The following is a 22,306-nucleotide window of genomic DNA, read 5'->3' as shown; positions in this document are numbered from 1 at the left end:
CAGAGAGAGAGAGGTAGACATTTCAGCTACTGTACGCACAGTATTTACTGTATCAGTCAAATGTAGGCTAAATACCTGAATGCTCCTCGTCAATGTAACTGGTATCTCTCATGTTGACAAGCTGTGGACCTGACAAACACTAACACAGTCACTCACAGCACACAGTCACTGACAGCACAGTCACTCACTGCACATCAGCCACACACATGACTAAGCTATACCCATCTCACACTACTTTACAAGCATTTCGCTACACTCGCAATAACATCTGCTAACCATGTGTATGTGACCAATAAAAATGTGATTTGATTTGAGCCGGCGGTTACACATCCACCATAGTTGTTGGACCCATGCTGGGAAAGGGCAATGTGAAAAGGAAATGTTCCAGGTCAGCAAAGTACAGTTCAGCTCAGCACAATACTAGTGTGAAAAGTGTTTTACTGTCCCACTCCCTACTGCTAGCCCCAGACAGGCCTGGAGAGCGGCTAGAGGTCTTTAACATGCCCTGACTGCACATACTAACACTATGCCAGGTGGGTAACACACTAACACGCTATGCCAGGTGGGTAACACACTAACACGCTATGCCAGGTGGGTAACACACTAACACGCTATGCCAGGTGGGTAACACACTAACACGCTATGCCAGGTGGGTAACACACTATGCCAGGTGGGTAACACACTAACACGCTATGCCAGGTGGGTAACACACTAACACGCTATGCCAGGTGGGTAACACACTAACACGCTATGCCAGGTGGGTAACACACTAACACGCTATACCAGGTGGGTAACACACTAACACGCTATGCCAGGTGGGTAACACACTAACACGCTATGCCAGGTGGGTAACACACTAACACGCTATGCCAGGTGGGTAACACAGTAACACGCTATGCCAGGTGGGTAATACACTAACACGCTATGCTAGGTGGGTAACATACTAACACGCTATGCCAGGTGGGTAATACACTAACACGCTATGCCAGGTGGGTAATACACTAACACGCTATGCCAGGTGGGTAACACACTAACACGCTATGCCAGGTGGGTAACACACTAACACGCTATGCCAGGTGGGTAACACACTAACACGCTATGCCAGGTGGGTAACACACTAACACGCTATGCCAGGTGGGTAACACACTAACACGCTATGCCAGGTGGGTAACACACTAACACGCTATGCCAGGTGGGTAATACACTAACACGCTATGCCAGGTGGGTAACACACTAACACGCTATGCCAGGTGGGTAACACACTAACACGCTATGCCAGGTGGGTAACACACTAACAAGCTCTTATGCTGTTTGTCTTTTTGAAGTTGTAGCCAATAGCAACAGTCATTTTAAAATGAAAGAGAGCCTCTAGACTAGGAGGGAACCTAAGTGAAAGCGTAGGGCCACGGATCCTTATCTATCCATCTATTGGATTAGGGCTAAACAGGGAAATTAAATGAGGAGGGGGTGTGAGCCACCACAGGGCAATGCATAATGAGGCAAAGCTCCACTTGTTTCTCAGATCAGAACATAGGCCAACGTAAGAAAGGCTGTTTAATGAAGCTCCATCGCCCTGTTGCTGTTCTAGCAAAGACTAGTAGGCGTAAGCTTCTGTGGGGCATCGGCATTATTACAGTGGTGTTACATAGCAGCAGAAAAGTTTGAGGGACAAAATCTAAAGAGAAGTTTCTATGCTGAAACAGAGCTCCGCAATAACAAGTGCTGACCTTGTGCACACGAACACACACACACACACACGCGTACATTATCGTTCAGTCTCACTGCATGGTTTTACAGCAGGAGCTGAAGAGTGGATGGAGCGGATCAGGAATTAACGAGGACGACTAGGCTAATTACCACAGGGGGCTGACACCGCTTTCCTTCCTGGGACTGGTGTGAGAGAAGACAGCACAGTGGCCGTGTACCAGATCACAACCTCATTCATATGAGATATAGCCTTGATTTCAACTAGATAGATCACGTTCATGTAGCTCCAGGCATGGTGAGACCTGATTATCTGCGCAGTTTGAAATAAAGACAGTTGATAAAGACGGAATCTTAACATGACCTATATTGGTGGACATATTTAAAAGAGATCTTAAAACACATTTTTAACTTTGCTTTTCCTTAGGGTGCTTTTTAGTTGTTCAATTTGTCATTCTTTAGCTTTTTATCTCAAGTTTATTGTGTAGTAAATATTTCAGCCTTTATTTTCATTGTTTTTTATTTGTTGCAATGTCTGAAATGTGCTGTATAAAGAAAGCTTGATTTGATCTCTGTAGTAGGGAAGATTTTCATGTGTGGAGTTCAGCTACATTTTCAAATTCCATTACTGTTGGTTCAAAAACACCAAACAACAATCCCTCAATGGCATGTATTGATTACCTGGACTTAAGAAGGACTATTTACCACATAGCCTAACGTATGGCAAGTGGTGAAAAACAGGGACTGAATTAAAATGATCTAGGCTTATGTTTCAAATGTAACATTTTGACCACAGCCCATTGTCCTAAATTGGAGGTATTAGCAGCAGTTAGTGTACACAAGTCCCCTTTCAGCTAGTCCTCATTAGAAAGTGCTGATACAATGTAGTGTTGTCATCACAGTCCCCCAACCACCCACTCTAAGCAGGGGTGGTACCCATTATCTTTGCACAGTAGGGAACACCAGAAAACATTTTGTAACGGAAAACGAAAAGTCCCAGTAGTACATCCCAGTAGTACATCCCTGTTTCCGTTCACTTTCTTCTGTTTGACTCCTAATAAACACGACCCTCTCCCAACCCAAACAGGAAGCATTCACATTCTTCTAGGTCTAGGAGACTGCTTATAGTAAGCATGTGGGAGGACTCCCAAAGACTAGAAATATGAGGCTAACTTGACTTTTAAACCCCAATCCTAGACGGAGACAAGATAACCTTATCTGGACTCCTTTTCAAACCCCAGACCCCTATAATATCTTGCCTAATCTTTTGCAGCTTTTGTGTGCAATATGCAGCTGAGATGTTGACTTATCTGAGACAATGGTATCACTGACTGTGACCAATCAAAACCCTCATAGTTGTAATGATTACAATAGGAGAGCTTTGTCTTTACTATCAATTCGATCTGGGTATTGTTTATATTTGACATTCGGCAATATTACTATTTTGGACTATCATTTGAAAACAGAAATGCAGAGAACACAACACACTATCGTTTGAGTGTAGGACAGCCTCTGTGGAAAGTAGGAGGCCTTACCTTAGCCTTGCCGGTGCTCTGTAGGATGTGAACCAGGGCACTGGCCATCTCCTCCTTGTTCTTCACACTAAGGCCAGGCTCCAGGATGGAGCACAGCAGCATGTAGTTATTGGTGATGTACTCGGCAAACTCCTTATATGACTCCATGGGCAGGATACTCATGCTCTGGTACCGCGACTTGAGCCGAATCATAGGTCCGGGAGTTTTCCCTTTGTTCGGGTTGGGCGTGCTCACAGAATACCACTTCTCCACAAACTGGCGTCCCGTGACGGCACCGACGGGAATGTTGACCAGGCCCACATAGTTGTTCTTGTCCTTCTTTTTCTTTTTGTCTGACTCCTTGTACAGGTGGACAGTGACACTTTTGACAGAAGGTAAGTTGTTGAACTCAAAGTGCTCTCCCCAGAATACATTGTCCATTTTGAATTTGCAGGTAGTCCGTGCGTAAAGCGTGTCGTCCAGACACAACTCACAGAAATACCTTTTCTTGGCTGGAAGGTCCTTGGCCTCAATAATCCACAATTTTAGAAGGTTCTCCACACGCCGACTGTTGTCCTGTGAAAAACATCAAACATGTGAGACTTTTCCTGGGTTATTTGACATGTATTCTATTGTACTGTTATTATTTTCTTCCACAGAGGGCCCTATACGCTATATAGCATTTGGTTTACTTTGTTAGGATGTACAGCTCTCCTTAAGTTTTCCATCCATTTGTCCCTCTCGGCAGATGACCGACACGAAAAGCATTTGGTTCCAGTGGAAGTAGTTACCTGTGAAAGTATGGCAGATGATTAAGCCCTTTAGGTTATGAATCATGAAAAACACCATATGTGTGTATCAATCTTTTCAAATTAACCTTTATTTAACTAGGCAGGTCAGTTAAGATCAAATTCTTATTTACAATGATGGCTTACATACCCAATCTAAAGCAGGGTTGGGTATCACACACACACACACACACACACACACACACACAAGCTGCGCTGCAGGGTCTGCACAGTGCACACTGATACCAGACTAAACAAAGCCTGGACAGCCATTGAAATCCTCTTGCACTTGATCATGAGAGAAATGCTTGTTGTTTTTTTGGCTGACCCCGTCAGACTTCCTCTCGGTCACAGAGCTTGTCCAGCTGGCAGCGTGCTTTAGCATAATAGGCAGTAAATCCTTGTGAATGGGGACCCCTCAGAGCTCACCTCTCAGAGCAGATCCACAGAGAGCAGGAGCATGGAGATGCCAACAGATGGGTCAGACAGACACACAGGCCCCTACCAGGCAGGAAGCGGAGGGGCGGGGAGACCCTCCTCCCTAACAAATTCCCAGCTACACACACACACTACCCAAAGGCACTGGCTACTTGACAGAAAGTCAGAGACCTGCAGGTTTTCAGACATATGTAATGGCAACAAAATGAAGAGTATATTAAACACAATGCATTATGTACAGAGGTTCAGGATCCTAAGAAATACTATTAAAATGAGTCAGCAGTCAGCGAGCCTTGAGCTGCGACAGTCATGACAGGCAGTGGTGGTGGAGGGCTCACCTCGAAGCAGTAGTCCTGGCCCAGGATGCTGCCGTGCACCGGTTTGATCAACACCTCATCCTCCATGCTGAGATCTAAAGCTTCTACTGCACTGCTGGGGCTGAGCAACGACTCGTGAGACCGCGATTCCTTCAGCCTCGGCATCAGATGGGATCTGGGGGAGAAGAGGAAGAGACACGGTCAGTCAGTCACACACATACAATGTGTCAACGCAGGCAACAGCCAGTGCGATGTCCCACACAGAGAGGGCTGGGGGGGGGCATGTGAACCAAAACCAGACTGGTGTTGTGGGTACACCCTGTCAGATGCCACGGGATCTGGCTCTATGGGGTTGGCATGACTGGGCTCTCTAGTCTCTCCCAGCTGGTAGCTCTTCTGCTTGGACGTCTTTTTGATGGTATAGCAGGTGGGGACGCTGCTCCAACACCATGCTTTAAAGTGCCTCTGGCAAATGGCAGAGCACAGCTGCAGAAACAGGGAGGTTGCATTCTTACTGGACACTTAGTCACAGATAGTAGGAGAAGAAGACCAACATCAAGACCATTAAAGGTGAACGGCAATAACACAGCTCAAGAGAACAATTGCTATCCTTGAAGTGAAAGAAGCCAAGAAAGCCATACTACCCCCAGTAAAACATACTACCCCCAGTAAAACATACTTCCCACAATAAAACATACTGTCATACTACCCACAGTAAAACATACTACCCACAATAAAACATACTACCCACAATAAAACATACTACCAACAGTAAAACATACAACCATACTACCCACAGTAAAACATACTACACCACAGTAAAACATACTACCCACAGTAAACATACTACCCATGGTAAAACATACTACACCACAGTAAACCATACAACCCACAGTAAACATACTACCCATGGTAAAACATACTACACCACAGTAAACCATACAACACACAGTAAACATACTACCCCCAGTAAAACATACTACCCCCAGCAAAACATACTACACCACAGTAAAACATACTACCCACAATAAAACATACTGCCATACTACCCACAGTAAAACATACTACCCCCAGTAAAACACACAACCCACAGTAAAGCATACGGCCATACTACTCACAGTAAAACATACTACCTACAGTAAAGCATACGGCCATACTACTCACAGTAAAACACACTACCTACAGTAAAGCATACGGCCATACTACTCACAGTAAAACATACTACCCCCAGTAAAACACACAACCCACAGTAAAGCATACGGCCATACTACTCACAGTAAAACACACTACCTACAGTAAAGCATACGGCCATACTACTCACAGTAAAACACACTATCTACAGTAAAGCATACTGCCATGCTACCCCCAGTAAAACATTCTACACACAATAAAACATACTACCCCCAGTAAAACATACTACCCCCAGTAAAACATACTACTCACAGTAAAACACACTACCTACAGTAAAGCATACTGCCATGCTACCCCCAGTAAAACATACTACCCCCAGTAAAACATACTACACCACAGTAAACCATACAACCCACAGTAAAATATACTACCATACTACCCACAGTAAAATATACTACTATACTATCCACAGTGAAACATACTACCCATGGTAAAACATACTACAGTACCATACTACCCACAGTAAGCCATACTACCCACAGTAAAACATGAGAGCGGATACAGATAAAGATATTTGTGCAACCAAGTAACTTCAAGGGTTCCTTTTAGTTTTATTGGTTCCATATATGAATTGTACGTAAAAATCATAGCATCCGTAATACACACTCCGTCTTCAATCCACAACTCAACTGTATTTTAATGACTGAAAAAGACAAAAAGACAATTAAGTCTCACAGATAATATAGACAGAGAGAGTAGAAGAAATGTTTACCCCTACAGTGCATGTTCATCTTTTCAGTTGTTCTGTAAGTGGTGTTGGTTAACACATGCACACTACAATCAATGTCTAGGAGGATAAGCAGGGCAATTAAGCACCTGCTGGGCAGCAAACAGATATCTGCTGACTCATCGCTCCCCTGGCTCTCCATTGGCTGCATTAATTAAACATGGCTCTACTTCCTGCCTCAGGGGATGAGTCTGGAAAAAATCCTCAGGTAATGAATTTGTCGTTGTATTCTCTAGCTCAACTTATCAGTGTGGGGACAGAGTGAGATACTGAGAACGATACAGAGAGAAAGGCATAACTGGCAGAGCTGAGCGGACTAATATAAACCTTCCTCTCTGAGAAGCTAGATCCCTTACAGGAAAACTTTTAGCATGTCGGTAACATTTTAAAATGGGGAGCTCTGGATGTATTTTGTTCTTGGTGACTATCTTACAAATGTGAGTTTAAAGTCGCTTACAATAAGTCTAAATGAAATTAAACAAATAGACACAGTTGTACTAGTTTCCATGCAGTACTGTTATAGTGGTCTTTGAATAGGAATGGGTCGGTTTCCATTGTATGGGATCAATGATATACATTTTTATAAGCATATTTCTAGTCAATGACAAACAAGCTTCTAAACAAGGTGTAAACAGGGCCAGGACCGCTTTGATTTTTTTCATATCCCCTGCCCCCTAAAACAACCCATTTCCGGCACACCTTCATTTTCAGTAAACAAATCTGTGCACCAAAATGCAATTTGATGAGTGGTACATTCACTGTTGAAGAAAAAGCCATAATACTGTTTTCTATGTGGCATAGGCTACAGATGAGCAGTGGCGTTTTAAGGATTTCCACACATGGGGAACATTTGCTCGCAGGGCCCGAAAAAAATCTGCATTTTAAAAACAAACAATAGCCCAGGTCAATGAAGCGACACACACACAGAGTGTACGATATTAGGAAAAAAATGATATACATTACCAGTCAAAAGTTTGGACACCGCTACTCATTCAAGGGGTTTTCTGAATTTGCATTATTTTCTACATTGTAGAATAATAGTGAAGACATCAAAACTATGAAATAACACATATGGAATCATGTAGTAACCCAAAATAGTTTAACAAATCAAAATATATTTCAGATTTGAGATTCTTCAAAGTAGCCACCCTTTGCCTTGATGGCAGCTTTGCACACGCTTGGTATTCTCTCAACCAGCTTCATGAGGTAGTCACCTGGAATGCATTTCAATAAACAAAGTTAATTTGTAGAATTTATTTCCATCTTAATGCGTTTGAGCCAATCAGTTGTGTTGCGTCAAGGTAGGGGTGGTATACAGAAGATAGCCCTATTTGGTAAAAAAACAAGTCCATATTATGTCAAGAACAGCTCAAATAAGCAAAGAGAAACGACAGTCCATCATTACTTTAAGACATGAAGGTCAGTCAATCCGGAACATTTCAAGAACTTTGAACGTTTCTTCAAGTACAGTCACAAAAACCATCAAGTGCTATGATGAAACTGGCTCTAATGAGGACCGCAACAGGAAAGGAAGACCCAGAGTTACAGTGCCTTGCGAAAGTATTCGGCCCCCTTGAACTTTGCGACCTTTTGCCACATTTCAGGCTTCAAACATAAAGATATAAAACTGTATTTTTTTGTGAAGAATCAACAACAAACAAGTGGGACACAATCATGAAGTGGAACGACATTTATTGGATATTTCAAACTTTTTTAACAAATCAAAAACGGAAAAATTGGGCGTGCAGAATTATCCAGCCCCCTTAAGTTAATACTTTGTAGCACCACCTTTTGCTGCGATTACAGCTGTAAGTCGCTTGGGGTATGTCTCTATCAGTTTTGCACATCGAGAGACTGAAATTTTTTCCCATTCCTCCTTGCAAAACAGCTCGAGCTCAGTGAGGTTGGATGGAGAGCATTTGTGAACAGCAGTTTTCAGTTCTTTCCACAGATTCTCGATTGGATTCAGGTCTGGACTTTGACTTGGCCATTCTAACACCTGGATATGTTTATTTTTGAACCATTCCATTGTAGATTTTGCTTTATGTTTTGGATCATTGTCTTGTTGGAAGACAAATCTCCGTCCCAGTCTCAGGTCTTTTGCAGACTCCATCAGGTGTTCTTCCAGAATGGTCCTGTATTTGGCTCCATCCATCTTCCCATCAATTTTAACCATCTTCCCTGTCCCTGCTGAAGAAAAGCAGGCCCAAACCATGATGCTGCCACCACCATGTTTGACAGTGGGGATGGTGTGTTCAGCTGTGTTGCTTTTACGCCAAACATAACGTTTTGCATTGTTGCCAAAAAGTTCAATTTTGGTTTCATCTGACCAGAGTACCTTCTTCCACATGTTTGGTGTGTCTCCCAGGTGGCTTGTGGCAAACTTTAAACAACACTTTTTATGGATATCTTTAAGAAATGGCTTTCTTCTTGCCACTCTTCCATAAAGGCCAGATTTGTGCAATATAAGACTGATTGTTGTCCTATGGACAGAGTCTCCCACCTCAGCTGTAGATCTCTGCAGTTCATCCAGAGTGATCATGGGCCTCTTGGCTGCATCTCTGATCAGTCTTCTCCTCGTATGAGCTGAAAGTTTAGAGGGACGGCCAGGTCTTGGTAGATTTGCAGTGGTCTGATACTCCTTCCATTTCAATATTATCGCTTGCACAGTGCTCCTTGGGATGTTTAAAGCTTGGGAAATCTTTTTGTATCCAAATCCGGCTTTAAACTTCTTCACAACAGTATCTCGGACCTGCCTGGTGTGTTCCTTGTTCTTCATGATGCTCTCTGCGCTTTTGACGGACCTCTGAGACTATCACAGTGCAGGTGCATTTATACGGAGACTTGATTACACACAGGTGGATTGTATTTATCATCATTAGTCTTTTAGGTCAACATTGGATCATTCAGAGATCCTCACTGAACTTCTGGAGAGAGTTTGCTGCACTGAAAGTAAAGGGGCTGAATAATTTTGCACTCCCAATTTTTCAGTTTTTGATTTGTTAAAAAAGTTTGAAATATCCAATAAATGTCGTTCCACTTCATGATTGTGTCCCACTTGTTGTTGATTCTTCACAAAAAAATACAGTTTTATATCTTTATGTTTGAAGCCTGAAATGTGGCAAAAGGTCGCAAAGTTCAAGGGGGCCGAATACTTTCGCAAGGCACTGTAACTCTGCAGCAGAGGATAAGTTCACTAGAGTTAACTGCACCTCAGCTTGCAGCCCAAATAAATGCTTCACAGAGTTCAAGTAACAGATACATCAACATCAACTGTTCAGAGGAGACTGCATGAATGTTATCAGTTTAAAAGACAACCTCAAACAGTCACACTCCAAACTCCACTATGGCCAAGACCAAAGAACTGTCATAGGACACCAGAAACAAAATTGTAGACCTGCACCAGGCTGGGAAGACTGAATCTGCAATAGGTAAGCAGCTTGGTTTGAAGAAATCAACTGTGGGAGTAATTATCAGGAAATGGAAGACATACAAGACCACTGATAATCTCCCTCGATCTCCGCGCAAGATCTCACCCCGTGGGGGTCAAAATGATCACAAGAACGGTGAGCAAAAATCCCAGAACCACACGGGGGGACCTAGTAAAAAAAGGGACTCAAATCCTGCAGTGCCAGACGTGTCCCCCCGCTTAAGCCAGTACATGTCCAGGCCCGTCTGAAGTTTGCTAGAGAGCATTTGGATGATCCAGAAGAAGGTTGGGAGAATGTCATATGATCAGATGAAACCAAAATATAACTTTTTGGTAAAAACTCAGCTCGTCGTGTTTGGAGGACAAAGAATGCTGAGTTGCATCCAAAGAACACCATACCTACTGTGAAGCATGGGGGTGGAAACATCATGCTTTGGGGCTGTTTTTCTGCAAAGGGTCCAGGACGACTGATCCATGTAAAGGAAAGAATGAATGGGGCCATGTATCGTGAGATTTTGAGTGAAAACCTCCTTCCATCAGCAAGGGCATTGAAGATGAAACGTGGCTGGGTCTTTCAGCATGACAATGATCCCAAACACACCGCCCGGGCAACGAAGGGGTGGCTTCATAAGAAGCATTTCAAGGTCCTGGAGTGGCCTAGCCAGTCTCCAGATCTCAACCCCATAGAAAATATTTGGAGGGAGTTGAAAATCCGTGTTGCCCAGCAACAGCCCCAAAACATCATTGCTCTAGAGGAGACCTGCATGGAGGAATGGGCCAAAATACCAGCAACAGTGCGTGAAAACCTTGTGAAGACTTACAGAAAACGTTTGACCTCTGTCATTGCCAACAAAGGGTATATAACAAAGTATTGAGATAAACTTTTGTTATTGACCAAATACTTATTTTCCACCATAATTTGCAAATAAATTCATTAAAAATCCTACAATGTGATTTTCTGGATTTTTTCCCCTCATTTTGTCTGTCATAGTTGAAGTGTACCTATGATGAAAATTACAGGCCTCTCATCTTTTTAAGTGGGAGAACTTGCACAATTGGTGGCTGACTAAATACTTTTTTGCCCCACTGTATATATACACTAAATACGTATAATATATATACACACTGTTTTTGTACATACATTTTTTTGCTGCATCTTGGGCCCACCACGGGCCTGGGCCATCCAGGGGCTTCAGCCGCGGTAAGTTCCTGCATTTATCCAGCCCTATGTGTAAGTAACAATGCTTACAATGCCACAACCATAAAAGGTCAGAATCATGGATCACATGACTTTGTAAAGCACGCTACATAGTTCAAAGCTGCACGGTCTATTGTAACATACAGTTGAAGTCTGAGGTTTACATACACCTTAGCCAAATACATTTAAACTCAGTTTTTCACAATTCCTGACATTTAATCCTGGTAAAAATGCATGGTCTGTCTTAGGTCATTTGGGATCATCACTTTATTTTAAGAATGTGAAATGTCAGAATAATAGTAGATATAAAAGCTGAAATAAATCATTCTTTCTTTCATCACATTCCCAGTAGGTCATATACACTCAATTAGTATATTTTGGCTTTGCCTTAAATTGTTTAACTTGGGTCAAACGTTCCCGGGTAGCCTTCCACAAGCTTCCCACATAAGTTGGGTGAATTTTGGCCCATTCCTCCTGACAGAGCTGGTGTAACTGAGTCAGGTTTGTAGGCCTCATGCTCGCAGACACTTTTTCAGTTCTGCCCACAAATTTTCTATAGAATTGACGTCAGGGCCTTGTGATGGCCACTCCAATACCTCGACTTAAGCCATTTTGCCACAACTTTGGAAGTATGCTTGGGGTCATTGTCCATTTGGAAGACTCATTTACAACCAAGCTTTAACTTCCTGTGTTACGGTGCGTGAATGAGGACCCAAAAGCGAATCAACTTAAACAGAGCTTCTTTAATTACCAAACATAGGTAGGCTCAGATGGACCGGCAGATTCCGACAGGACAGGACAAGGTTACAGCAAACATGACGACAGTCTGGTTCAGGCATGAATGACACAAACAAACAAGAATCCGACAAGGACAGGAGCAGAAACAGAGAGAGATATTGGGACCTAATCAGAGGGAAAAAGGGAACAGGTGGGGAACGGGGTGAATGGGTAGTTAGAGGAGACAAGGGACAGCTGGGGGAAAGCGGGGGAGAAAAGGTAACCTAACACGACCAGCAGAGGGAGACAGGGTGAAGGGAAAGGACAGAGACAAGACAACATGACAGTACATGACAGTACCCCCCCACTCACCGAGCGCCTCCTGGCGCACTCGAGGAGGAAACCTGGCGGCAACGGAGGAAATCATCAATCAGCGCACGGTCCAGCACGTCCCGAGAGGGAACCCAACTCCTCTCCTCAGGACCGTACCCCTCCCAGTCAACTAGGTACTGATGACCACGGCCCCGAGGACGCATGTCCAAGATTTTACGGACCCTGTAGATAGGTGCGCCCTCGACAAGGATGGGGGGGGGGGGGGGAAGACGAGCGGGGGCGCGAAGAACGGGCTTAACACAGGAGACATGGAAGACCGGGTGGACGCGACGAAGATATCGCGGAAGAAGAAGTCGCACTGCGACAGGATTAATGACCTGAGAGATACGGAATGGACCAATGAACCGCGGGGTCAACTTGCGAGAAGCCGTCTTAAGGGGAAGGTTCTGAGTGGAGAGCCAAACTCTCTGACCGCGACAATATCTAGGGCTCTTAGTTCTCCGCTTATTAGCAGCTCTCACAGTCTGCGCCCTATAACGGCAAAGTGCAGACCTGACCCTCTTCCAGGTGCGCTCGCAACGTTGGACAAAAGCCTGAGCGGAGGGGACGCTGGACTCGGCGAACTGAGATGAGAACAACGGAGGCTGGTACCCGAGGCTACTCTGAAAAGGAGATAGCCCGGTCGCAGACGAAGGAAGCGAGTTGTGGGCGTATTCTGCCCAGGGGAGCTGTTCTGACCAAGACGCAGGGTTGCGAAAAGAAAGACTGCGTAAGATGCGACCAATAGTCTGATTGGCCCGTTCTGCTTGACCGTTAGACTGGGGGTGAAAGCCGGAAGAGAGACTGACGGAAGCCCCAATCAAACGGCAAAACTCCCTCCAAAATTGAGACGTGAATTGCGGACCCAAAAGCGAATCAACTTAAACAGAGCTTCTTTAATTACCAAACATAGGTAGGCTCAGATGGACCGGCAGATTCCGACAGGACAGGACAAGGTTACAGCAAACATGACGACAGTCTGGTTCAGGCATGAATGACACAAACAAACAAGAATCCGACAAGGACAGGAGCAGAAACAGAGAGAGATATTGGGACCTAATCAGAGGGAAAAAGGGAACAGGTGGGGAACGGGGTGAATGGGTAGTTAGAGGAGACAAGGGACAGCTGGGGGAAAGCGGGGGAGAAAAGGTAACCTAACACGACCAGCAGAGGGAGACAGGGTGAAGGGAAAGGACAGAGACAAGACAACATGACAGTACATGACATCCTGACTGATGTCTTGAGATGTTGCTTCAATATATCCACATAATTTTTCTGCCTCATGATGCCATCTATTTTGTGAAGTGCACCAGTCCCTCCTGGTGGTGGGATGGTGTTCTTCAGCTTGCAAGCCTCCCCCTTTTTCCTCCAAACATAACGATGGTCATTATGGCCAAACAGTTCTATTTTTGTTTCATCAGACCAGAGGACATTTCTCCAAAAAGTACGATCTTTGTCCCCATGTGCAGTTGCAAACTGTAGACTGTTTTTTTAAATGGCGGTTCACAAAGTCCTTTGCTGTTGTTCTGGGATTGATTTGTACTTTTCGCACCAAAGTACGTTCATCTCCAGGAGACAGAACGCGTCTCCTCCCTGAGCAGTATGACGGCTGCGTGGTCCCATGGTGTTTATACTTGCGTGCTATTGTTTGTACAGATACACGTGGTACCTTCAGGCATTTGGAAATTGCTCCCAAGGATGAACCAGACTTGTGGAAGTCTACAATTTTCTTTCATAGGTCTGACCCACTGGAATTGTGATACAGAGAATTATAAGTCAAATAATCTGTCTGTAAACAATTGTTGGAAAAATTATGTGTCATGCACAAAGTAGATGTCCTATCCGACTTGCCAAAACTATAGTTTATTAACAAGAAATGTATGGAGTGGTTGAAAAAGGAGTTTTAATGACTCCAACCTAAGTGTATGTAAACTTCTGACTTAAATTAGATTGGACTTTCGTGTCTCTGCGACAGTAGAATTCTTATTTGAGCTAAACACATAAAAACATAAGCAAATACTACTTACAGTACAAGCACATTTAGATATTTTGATGTATGAAGGGGTAATTTATCAACAGCATATTCTACTCTAGTATTTCATGGGGTTATATGTATTGCTGTTCACCAGACAAGTGGCACTACTGTACAGACAGGTCCCATCGCTATCATTTAAAAATAATATCAGTAAAAAATAATATCCAACTCTATACTGATATTGTTGGTCATGTTTAGAAACCCCAGAGATATTTTATCTGGAGAAAAAAATAAATGTATCACTGATTTTGTCACCAGCATTCAAGGGATTAAGAACACAGTGCTGGCTTAGTAGTGTCCCAAATGGGAGAATCAACATTTGGAACACAGACAAATCACAGGATGTAGATGATGTCAAGCCTTATAAAGTGAAGATCCGGTGATGCTGCCAAGGAACTGGATGGCTTATAGGAGCCTGAATAACATAACAGGAAATAATAAGGCCATTAAGTGCGGAGAAACAAGTGCCTTTGTGACTCGGCTGAGTCAAAAGGAGTGCATTACTAAACACAGAACATACTGGAGATATAAAAATATATTTAAAAAATGAAAATGTGGATACAGTAACATGTCTGCATGTATACAATAGACTGGCACAGAATAAAGAATATAACTCAGTCAACACGAGCTTCAAATTTCTATGCTATAATGTTTTCAGATCCCTCTATGCTAACAGCATAATGAAGAACACTTTATTTTCTGCATTCAATCTTTCATTTAACTCATGTGGCCTTGCCATGCTTATTTCTGTCTCATTCTAGTCTCATTTAGAGTGAGTAAGAGGCATAACGCTGTTTTGTAGTGTTATTACACCAGATGTAGGCTATTTCATGCAGTCTTCGGGGTTGCCAAGTAGCAACCTTTGCTGGGCGTAGCAGTGTTGCACTGTATTCAAACTACCAGATTAAATGCACAGTACAGCATTTCACTATCTCCCCTGTATGCAGTTGATTTGCCATCTGTTGTGCAGTTCCAGTCCGTTAAAGTTAAAACATCAAAAGGAAAAAAAGGTGTAACAAAGACAACAGATTTGCAAAATATTTTATGCGAATAAAGACGAGCCTATTCATCGTTATTCATTGCTGCAGCCATCTCCAAGTTTTATCTCAGATATATCAGTTTACTAAGTGGCTTTTTGACAGTTGTTTTTTTTAAAATCCCAGCCACCTCCAAAATGTTTCAAACACTCCCTACTAACAGGAAATGTGCCTCGCGAAGGACCCTAGATCCGAATAGAAAACATTAGAGCAAAGATGTCCCACAAAATAACAGGCAGAAAGCATGTTCTAGTGTAGGAAAGAACGAACATGGAGGCTATGCAGAAATAGGCTATTCTGTGCCTCTGAAGAACAGCATTTTTTTTCTGATTTGCTTTTGTATCGTGTATAATAAAAGGTGTATTTTAATGTGAACAGTGCATTCAGAACGTATTCACACCCCTTGACTTTGTCCACATTTTGTTGCATTACAGTCTGAATTAATTTTTTTTTTTTTTAATTGGATATTTGTCACTGGATCACACACACACACACACACACACACATAATGTCAAAGTGGAATGATGTTTTTTTGGTTGACATTTTTACAAAAAAATAAAAAGCTGAAATGTCTTGAGTGAATACGTTTTCAACCCCTTTGTTATGGCAAGCCTAAATAAGTCCAGGAGTATACATTTGCTTAACAAGTCACATAATAAGTTGCATGGACTCAATGTGTGCAATAATAAAGTTTAACATGATTTTTGAATGACTACCTCAACTCTGTACACCACACATACAATTATCTGTAAGGTCCCTTACTCAAGCAGTGAATCCAAACAGATTCAACCACACAGACCAGGGAGGTTTTCGAATGCCTCGCAAAGGGCACCTTGGGTGGGTAAAAAAGAAAGAAAGCAGACATTGAAAATCCCTTTGAGCATGATGAAGTTATTTGGATGGTGTATCAATACACACAGTCACTACAAGGATAGAGGCGTCCTTCCTAACTCAGTTGCCGGAGAGGAAGGAAACCACTCAGAGATTTCACCATGAGGCCAATGGTGACTTTGAAACATTACAGAGGTTAATGGTTGTTATATGAGAATCAGAGGATGGATCAACAACAATATAGTTCATCCACAAGACAAACCTAATTGAGAGAGTGAAAAAGCTTGTACAGAATAAAAATATTCCAAAACATGCATCCTGTTTGCAACAAGGCACTAAAGTAATACTGAAAACATTTTGGCAAAGCAATTCACTTTGTGTCCTGAATACAAAGTATTATTTTTAGGGCAAATCCAATACAACTCATTACTGAGTACCACTCTCCATATTTTCAAGCAGAGTGGTGGCTGCATCATGTTATGGGTATGCTTGTAATCGTTAAGGACTGGGGAGTTTTTTCAGGATAAAAAAAATACTTAATGGGGCTTAAGCACAGGCAAAATCCTAGAGTAAAACCTGGTTTAGTGTGCTTTCCACCAGACACTGGGAGATGAATTCACCTTTTAGCAGGACAATAACCGCAGGCATTGGTTCATATTTCCCTCGATACTGACTAGTCTCCCAGTCCCTGCCACTGATAAACATCTCCACAGCATGATGCTGCCACTACCATGCTTCACCGTATGGGATGATGCCAGGTTATCTCCAGACGTGACGTTTGGCATTCAGGCTAAAGAGTTCAATCTTAGTTTCATCAGACCAGAGAATCTTGTTTCTCATGGTCTGAGTCTTTTAGGTGCCTTTTGGCAAACTCCAAGCGTGCTATCATGTGCCTTTTATTGAGGAGTGGCTTCCGTCTGGCCACTCTACCATAAAGGCCTGATTGGTGGAGTGCTGGAGAGATGACTATCCTTCTGGAAGGTTCTCCCATTACCACAGAGAAACTCTGGAGCTCTGTCAGAGTGACCATCGGGCTCCCGAGTGGCGCAGTGGTCCAAGGCACTGTATCTCAGTGCAAGAGGCGTCACTACAGTCCCTGGTGTTCCTCCGATTGCTCAGTTTGACCGGACGGCCAGCTCTAGGAAGAGTCTTGGTGGGTCCAAACTTCTTCCGTTTAAGAATGATGGAAGCCACATTGTTCTTGGGGACCTTCAATGCTGCAGACATTTTTTGGAGACCATTCCCCAAATCTAATGCCTCGAAACAATCCTGTCTCAGAGCTCTACGGATCAAGCTGTAGAAACATCTCAAGGACAGTCAATGACTGTCATTAAAAGACTCCAAAAACGGCCAATAATTTCAGGTCCAGTACCATCGTTGGGCCGTGGGTGTGAAAGATTCAGCAGACTGCTGGCATTACACATCTGGCTAAAATACTACTGTAGCTCTGCTGGAGTCACTTGTATTGATAACTTTGACACCTTCTGGAAACCGAAGATACTCAATAGGAATGATGGAGTCCATCCAAATCATCTTGGCTCCTGGACACTGTCCACGTATTTCAAGGCTGAGTTGAAACAATGACTGGTAAATGATCCAAGACCAGCTCAGTTAATCCCTACCATTGTGACGAGTCGTCATAATGCTGCATCAAATGTACATGATCTTAGGGGCATTGGCAAACACAATGTAAGTAATTTAATTTATGTACCCCTAACTGCACCAAATACATCTGTTTATCCTACACTTATTGTAAGCAGTAATCATGAGCCTATAAACCAGAGTTACATTGTTAGCACTGAGGCGGTGTGTAATAGTAGGAAGACCACTTTACTCAGCTCGCCCTGCACTATCAGCTCCAATGTAAATAACATGAGGAAGTCTACCTCTGACAAGCTTCCCAGTAAAGCATTAAAAACAATCAAGCAACCCAGAAAATTGCTAAAAAGACCCCATACTAACATATGTAGCCTAAAATACAAGGTCCATGAAGTCAATAACTTGCTTGTAACAGATGACATTCATATTCTGACTATCTCTGAAACTCACTTAGGTAATACCTTTGATGATACAGTGGTAGCAATACATGGTTATAACCTCTACCGAAAAGACAGAAATGCCAAAGGAGGCGGTGTTGCGGTCTACATTCAGAACCACATTCCTGTAAAGCTTAAGAGATTATCTAATGTTAAATACTGTTGAAGTAATATGGCTACAGGTTCATCTGCCTCACCTAAAGCCCATTCTTGTGGGATGCTGCTATAGACCAGCAAGTGCTAACAGTCAGTAAAAACTGTTAAATCCCCTTGGATTGATGAGGAATTGAAAAATAGTTTGAGGCAAAATGTATGGCTATTAAGTCTGGCAGCCCAACTGATTGGCAAACATACTGCAATTAAGAAATAATTTGACTAAACTAAATTAAAAGAAACTACACTATGAAACAAAGATAAATTATATCAAGAATGATAGTAAAAAGCTTTGGGGCACATTTTGGGGAAAAAAGCAAACTTGCCTCCTTCATTCATTGAATCAGATTCATCACAAAGCCCACTGATATTGCAAACTACTTTAATGACTTTTTCATGGGCAAGATAAGCAAACTTAGGGATGACATGCAAGCAACAAACGCTGACACTACACATCCAAGTATATTGGAACAAATTATGAAAGATGAGAATTGTACTTTTGAATTCCGTAAAGTCAGAGTGGAAGAGGTGAAAAAATTATTGTTGTCTATCAACAATGTCAAGCCACCGGGGTGACGATCTAGATGGAAAATTACTGAGGATAATAGCAGACGATATTGCCACTCCTATTTGCCACATCTTAAATGTAAACCTACTAGAGAGTGTGTGCCCTCAGGCCTGGAGGGAAGCTAAAGTCATTCCGCTACCCGAGAATAGTAAAGCCCCCTTTACTGGCTCAAATAGCCGACCAATCAGCCTGTTACCAACCCTTAGTAAACTTCTGGAAAAAATTGTGTTTGACCAGATACAATGCTATTTCACAGTAAACAAATTGACAAGAGAATTTCAGCATGCTTATAGAGAAGGACACTCAACAAGCACAACACTTACACAAATGACTGATGAGTGGCTGAGAGAAATTAATGATAAAATGACTGATCATAGTCTGCTGCAGGAAAACTTGTGTTATGGCTTTACACCCCCTGCTATAATGTGGATAAGGAGTTACTTGTCTAACATAACACAGAGGGTGTTCTTTAATGGAAGCCTATCAAATATAACTCAGTTAGAATCAGGAATTCCCCAGGGTAGCTGTTTAGGCCCCTTGCTTTTTTCAATTTTTACTAACGACATGCCACTGACTGAGTAAAGCCAGAGTTTCTATGTATGCGGATGACTCAACACTATACACATCAGCTATTACCGCGACTGAAATGACTGCTACCCTCAACAAAGAGCTACTGTTAGTTTCAGAGTGGGTGGCAAGGAATAAGTTAGCCCTAAATATTTCTAAAACTAAAACCATTGTATTTGGAACTCTCACTAAAACCTAAACCTCAACTAAATCTTGTAATAAATAATGTGGAAATTGAGCAAGTTGAGATGACTAAACTGCTTGGAGTAACACTAGATTGTAAACTGTCATGGTCAAAACATATTGATGCAGTAGTAGCTAAGATGGGGAGAAGTCTGTCTATAATAAAACGATGCTCTGCCTTCTTAACACTACTATCAACAAGGCAGGTCCTACAGGCTGTCACGTTCTGACCTTTATTTCTGTTGTTTTGTATTTATTTAGTATGGTCAGGGCGTGAGTTGGGTGGGCAGTCTATGTTTGTTTTTCTATGTTTTGGGGCAGTTCTATGTTTTCGGCCTAGTATGGTTCTCAATCAGAGGCAGGTGTCATTAGTTGTCTCTGATTGAGAATCATACTTAGGTAGCCTGGGTTTCACTGTGTGTTTGTGGGTGATTGTTCCTGTTTTTGTGTTTGCACCAGACAGGGCTGTTTTGAGTTCTCACGTTTCTTGTTTTTTCGTTAGTTTGTTCATGTATAGTGTCGTCAATAAATTACAATGAACAACCACCACGCTGCGCTTTGGTCCGCCTCTACTTCACAAGAAGAGAATCGTTACAGAATCACCCACCACAACAGGACCAAGCGGTGTGGTAATGGGCAAAGGAAAAAGCAGCAGCAGGAGCAGCGCGAGGAGGTATGGACATGGGAGGACGAATTAGACGGAAGAGGACCCTGGGCTCAGCCAGGAGAATATCGCCGTCCCAAAGAAGAACTGGAGGCGGCGAAAGCGGAGAGGCGCTGGTATGAGGAGGCAGCGCGGCGTCGTGGATGGAAGCCCGGGAGTCAGCCCCAAACATTTCTTGGGGGGGGGCTAACAGGGAGTATGGCTACGCCAGGTAGGAGACCTGAGCCAACTTCCTGTGGTTACCGGGGGGCTAGAGAGACCGGGCAGGCACCGTGTTATGCTGTGGAGCGCACGGTGTCCCCAGTGCGGGTGCACAGCCCGGTGCGGTACATTCCAGCTCCACGTATCGGCCGGGCTAGAGTGGGCATCGAGCCAAGTGCCATGAAGCCGGCTCTACGCATCTGGTCTCCAGTGCGTCTCCTTGGGCCGGCTTACATGGCACCAGCCTTGCGCACGGTGTCCCCGGTTCGCCTGCATAGCCCAGTGCGGGCTATTCCACCTCACCGCACTGGCAGGGCGACCGGGACCATTCAACCGGGTAAGGTTGGGCAGGCTCGGTGCTCAAGAGCTCCAGTGCGCCTGCACGGCCCGGTCTATCCGTCACCACCTCCACACCCCAGCCCTCCGGTGGCAGCTCCCCGTACCAGGCTGTCTCTCCGGCCCATCCGTCCAGAGCCTTCCTCCTCTCCAGCGCTGCCGGAGTCTCCCGCCTCTCCGGCGCTACCAGAGCCTTCCTCCTCTCCAGCGCTGCCGGAGTCTCCCGTCTGTCCGGCGCCTCTGCCGGAGTCTCCCGTCTGTCCGGCGCCTCTGCCGGAGCCTCCCGCCTGTCCGGCGCCTCTGCCGGAGCCTCCCGCCTGTCCGGCGCCTCTGCCGGAGCCTCCCGCCTGTCCGGCGCCTCTGCCGGAGCCTCCCGCCTGTCCGGCGCCTCTGCCGGAGCCTCCCGCCTGTCCGGCGCCTCTGCCGGAGCCTCCCGCCTGTCCGGCGCCTCTGCCGGAGCCTCCCGCCTGTCCGGCGCCTCTGCCGGAGCCTCCCGCCTGCCCGGCGCCTCTGCCGGAGCTTCCCGTCTGCCCAGCGCCGCCAGTGCCGCCCGTCTGCCAGGAGCCGCCAGTGCCGCCCGTCAGCCAGGAGCCGCCAGTGCCGCCCGTCAGCCAGGGGCCGCCAGTGCTGCCAGTCAGCCAGGGGCCGCCAGTGCCGCCAGTCAGCCAGGTGCCGCCAGTCAACCAGGGGCCGCCAGTGCCGCCAGTCAGCCCAGCGCCGCCAGTCAACCAGGGGCCGCCAGTGTCGCCAGTCAGCCAGGGGCCGCCAGTCAGCCAGGGGCCGCCAGTGCCGCCAGTCAGCCAGGGGCCGCTAGAGCCCCTCCGCCCGGAGCAGCTGTCCCTCTGTCCCGAGCAGCTGTCCCTCTGTCCCGAGCAGCTGTCCCTCTGTCCCGAGCAGCTGTCCCTCTGTCCCGAGCAGCTGTCCCTCTGTCCCGAGCAGCTGTCCCTCTGTCCCGAGAAGCTGCCCCTCTGTCCCAAGCAGCCCCTCTGTCCAGTGGGGTCATTGAGAGGGGTGGGCATGGTGAGTAAGCCACGGAGGCGGACAATAAGGCGGACTGAGACAATGGCGAAGTGGGGTCCGCGTCCCGCGCCAGAGCCGCCACCGCGGACAGACGCCCACCCAGACCCTCCCCTATAGGTCAAGGTTTTGCGGCCGGAGTCCGCACCTTTGGGGGGGGGTACTGTCACGTTCTGACCTTTATTTCTGTTGTTTTGTATTTATTTAGTATGGTCAGGGCGTGAGTTGGGTGGGCAGTCTATGTTTGTTTTTCTATGTTTTGGGGCAGTTCTATGTTTTCGG

At 44.8% G+C, this 22,306-nt stretch overlaps 1 protein-coding gene across 2 annotated transcripts in view; it reads right to left on the bottom strand.

Annotated features, from left to right (window-relative positions):
* Positions 1-22,306, bottom strand: part of dab2ipa (DAB2 interacting protein a) — a 125,713-nt gene that overhangs the window by 27,753 nt on the left and 75,654 nt on the right. For both annotated transcript variants that reach the window (XM_021605356.3, XM_021605358.3), the window contains 3 exons: positions 4,783-4,936; positions 3,911-4,009; positions 3,240-3,794 (listed from right to left, as the gene is read on the bottom strand). In XM_021605356.3, the coding sequence (XP_021461031.3) occupies positions 3,240-3,794; positions 3,911-4,009; positions 4,783-4,936 (808 nt within the window). The remainder of the gene's footprint in view (positions 1-3,239; positions 3,795-3,910; positions 4,010-4,782; positions 4,937-22,306) is intronic.

The sequence above is a fragment of the Oncorhynchus mykiss genome, chromosome 6, assembly GCF_057628025.1.
Source record: "Oncorhynchus mykiss isolate SJ-2025 chromosome 6, ASM5762802v1, whole genome shotgun sequence".
Lineage (NCBI taxonomy): Eukaryota > Metazoa > Chordata > Actinopteri > Salmoniformes > Salmonidae > Oncorhynchus > Oncorhynchus mykiss.
The sequence above is the reverse complement of the archived record's forward strand: the minus strand, read 5'-3'. Positions and strand labels throughout refer to the sequence as shown.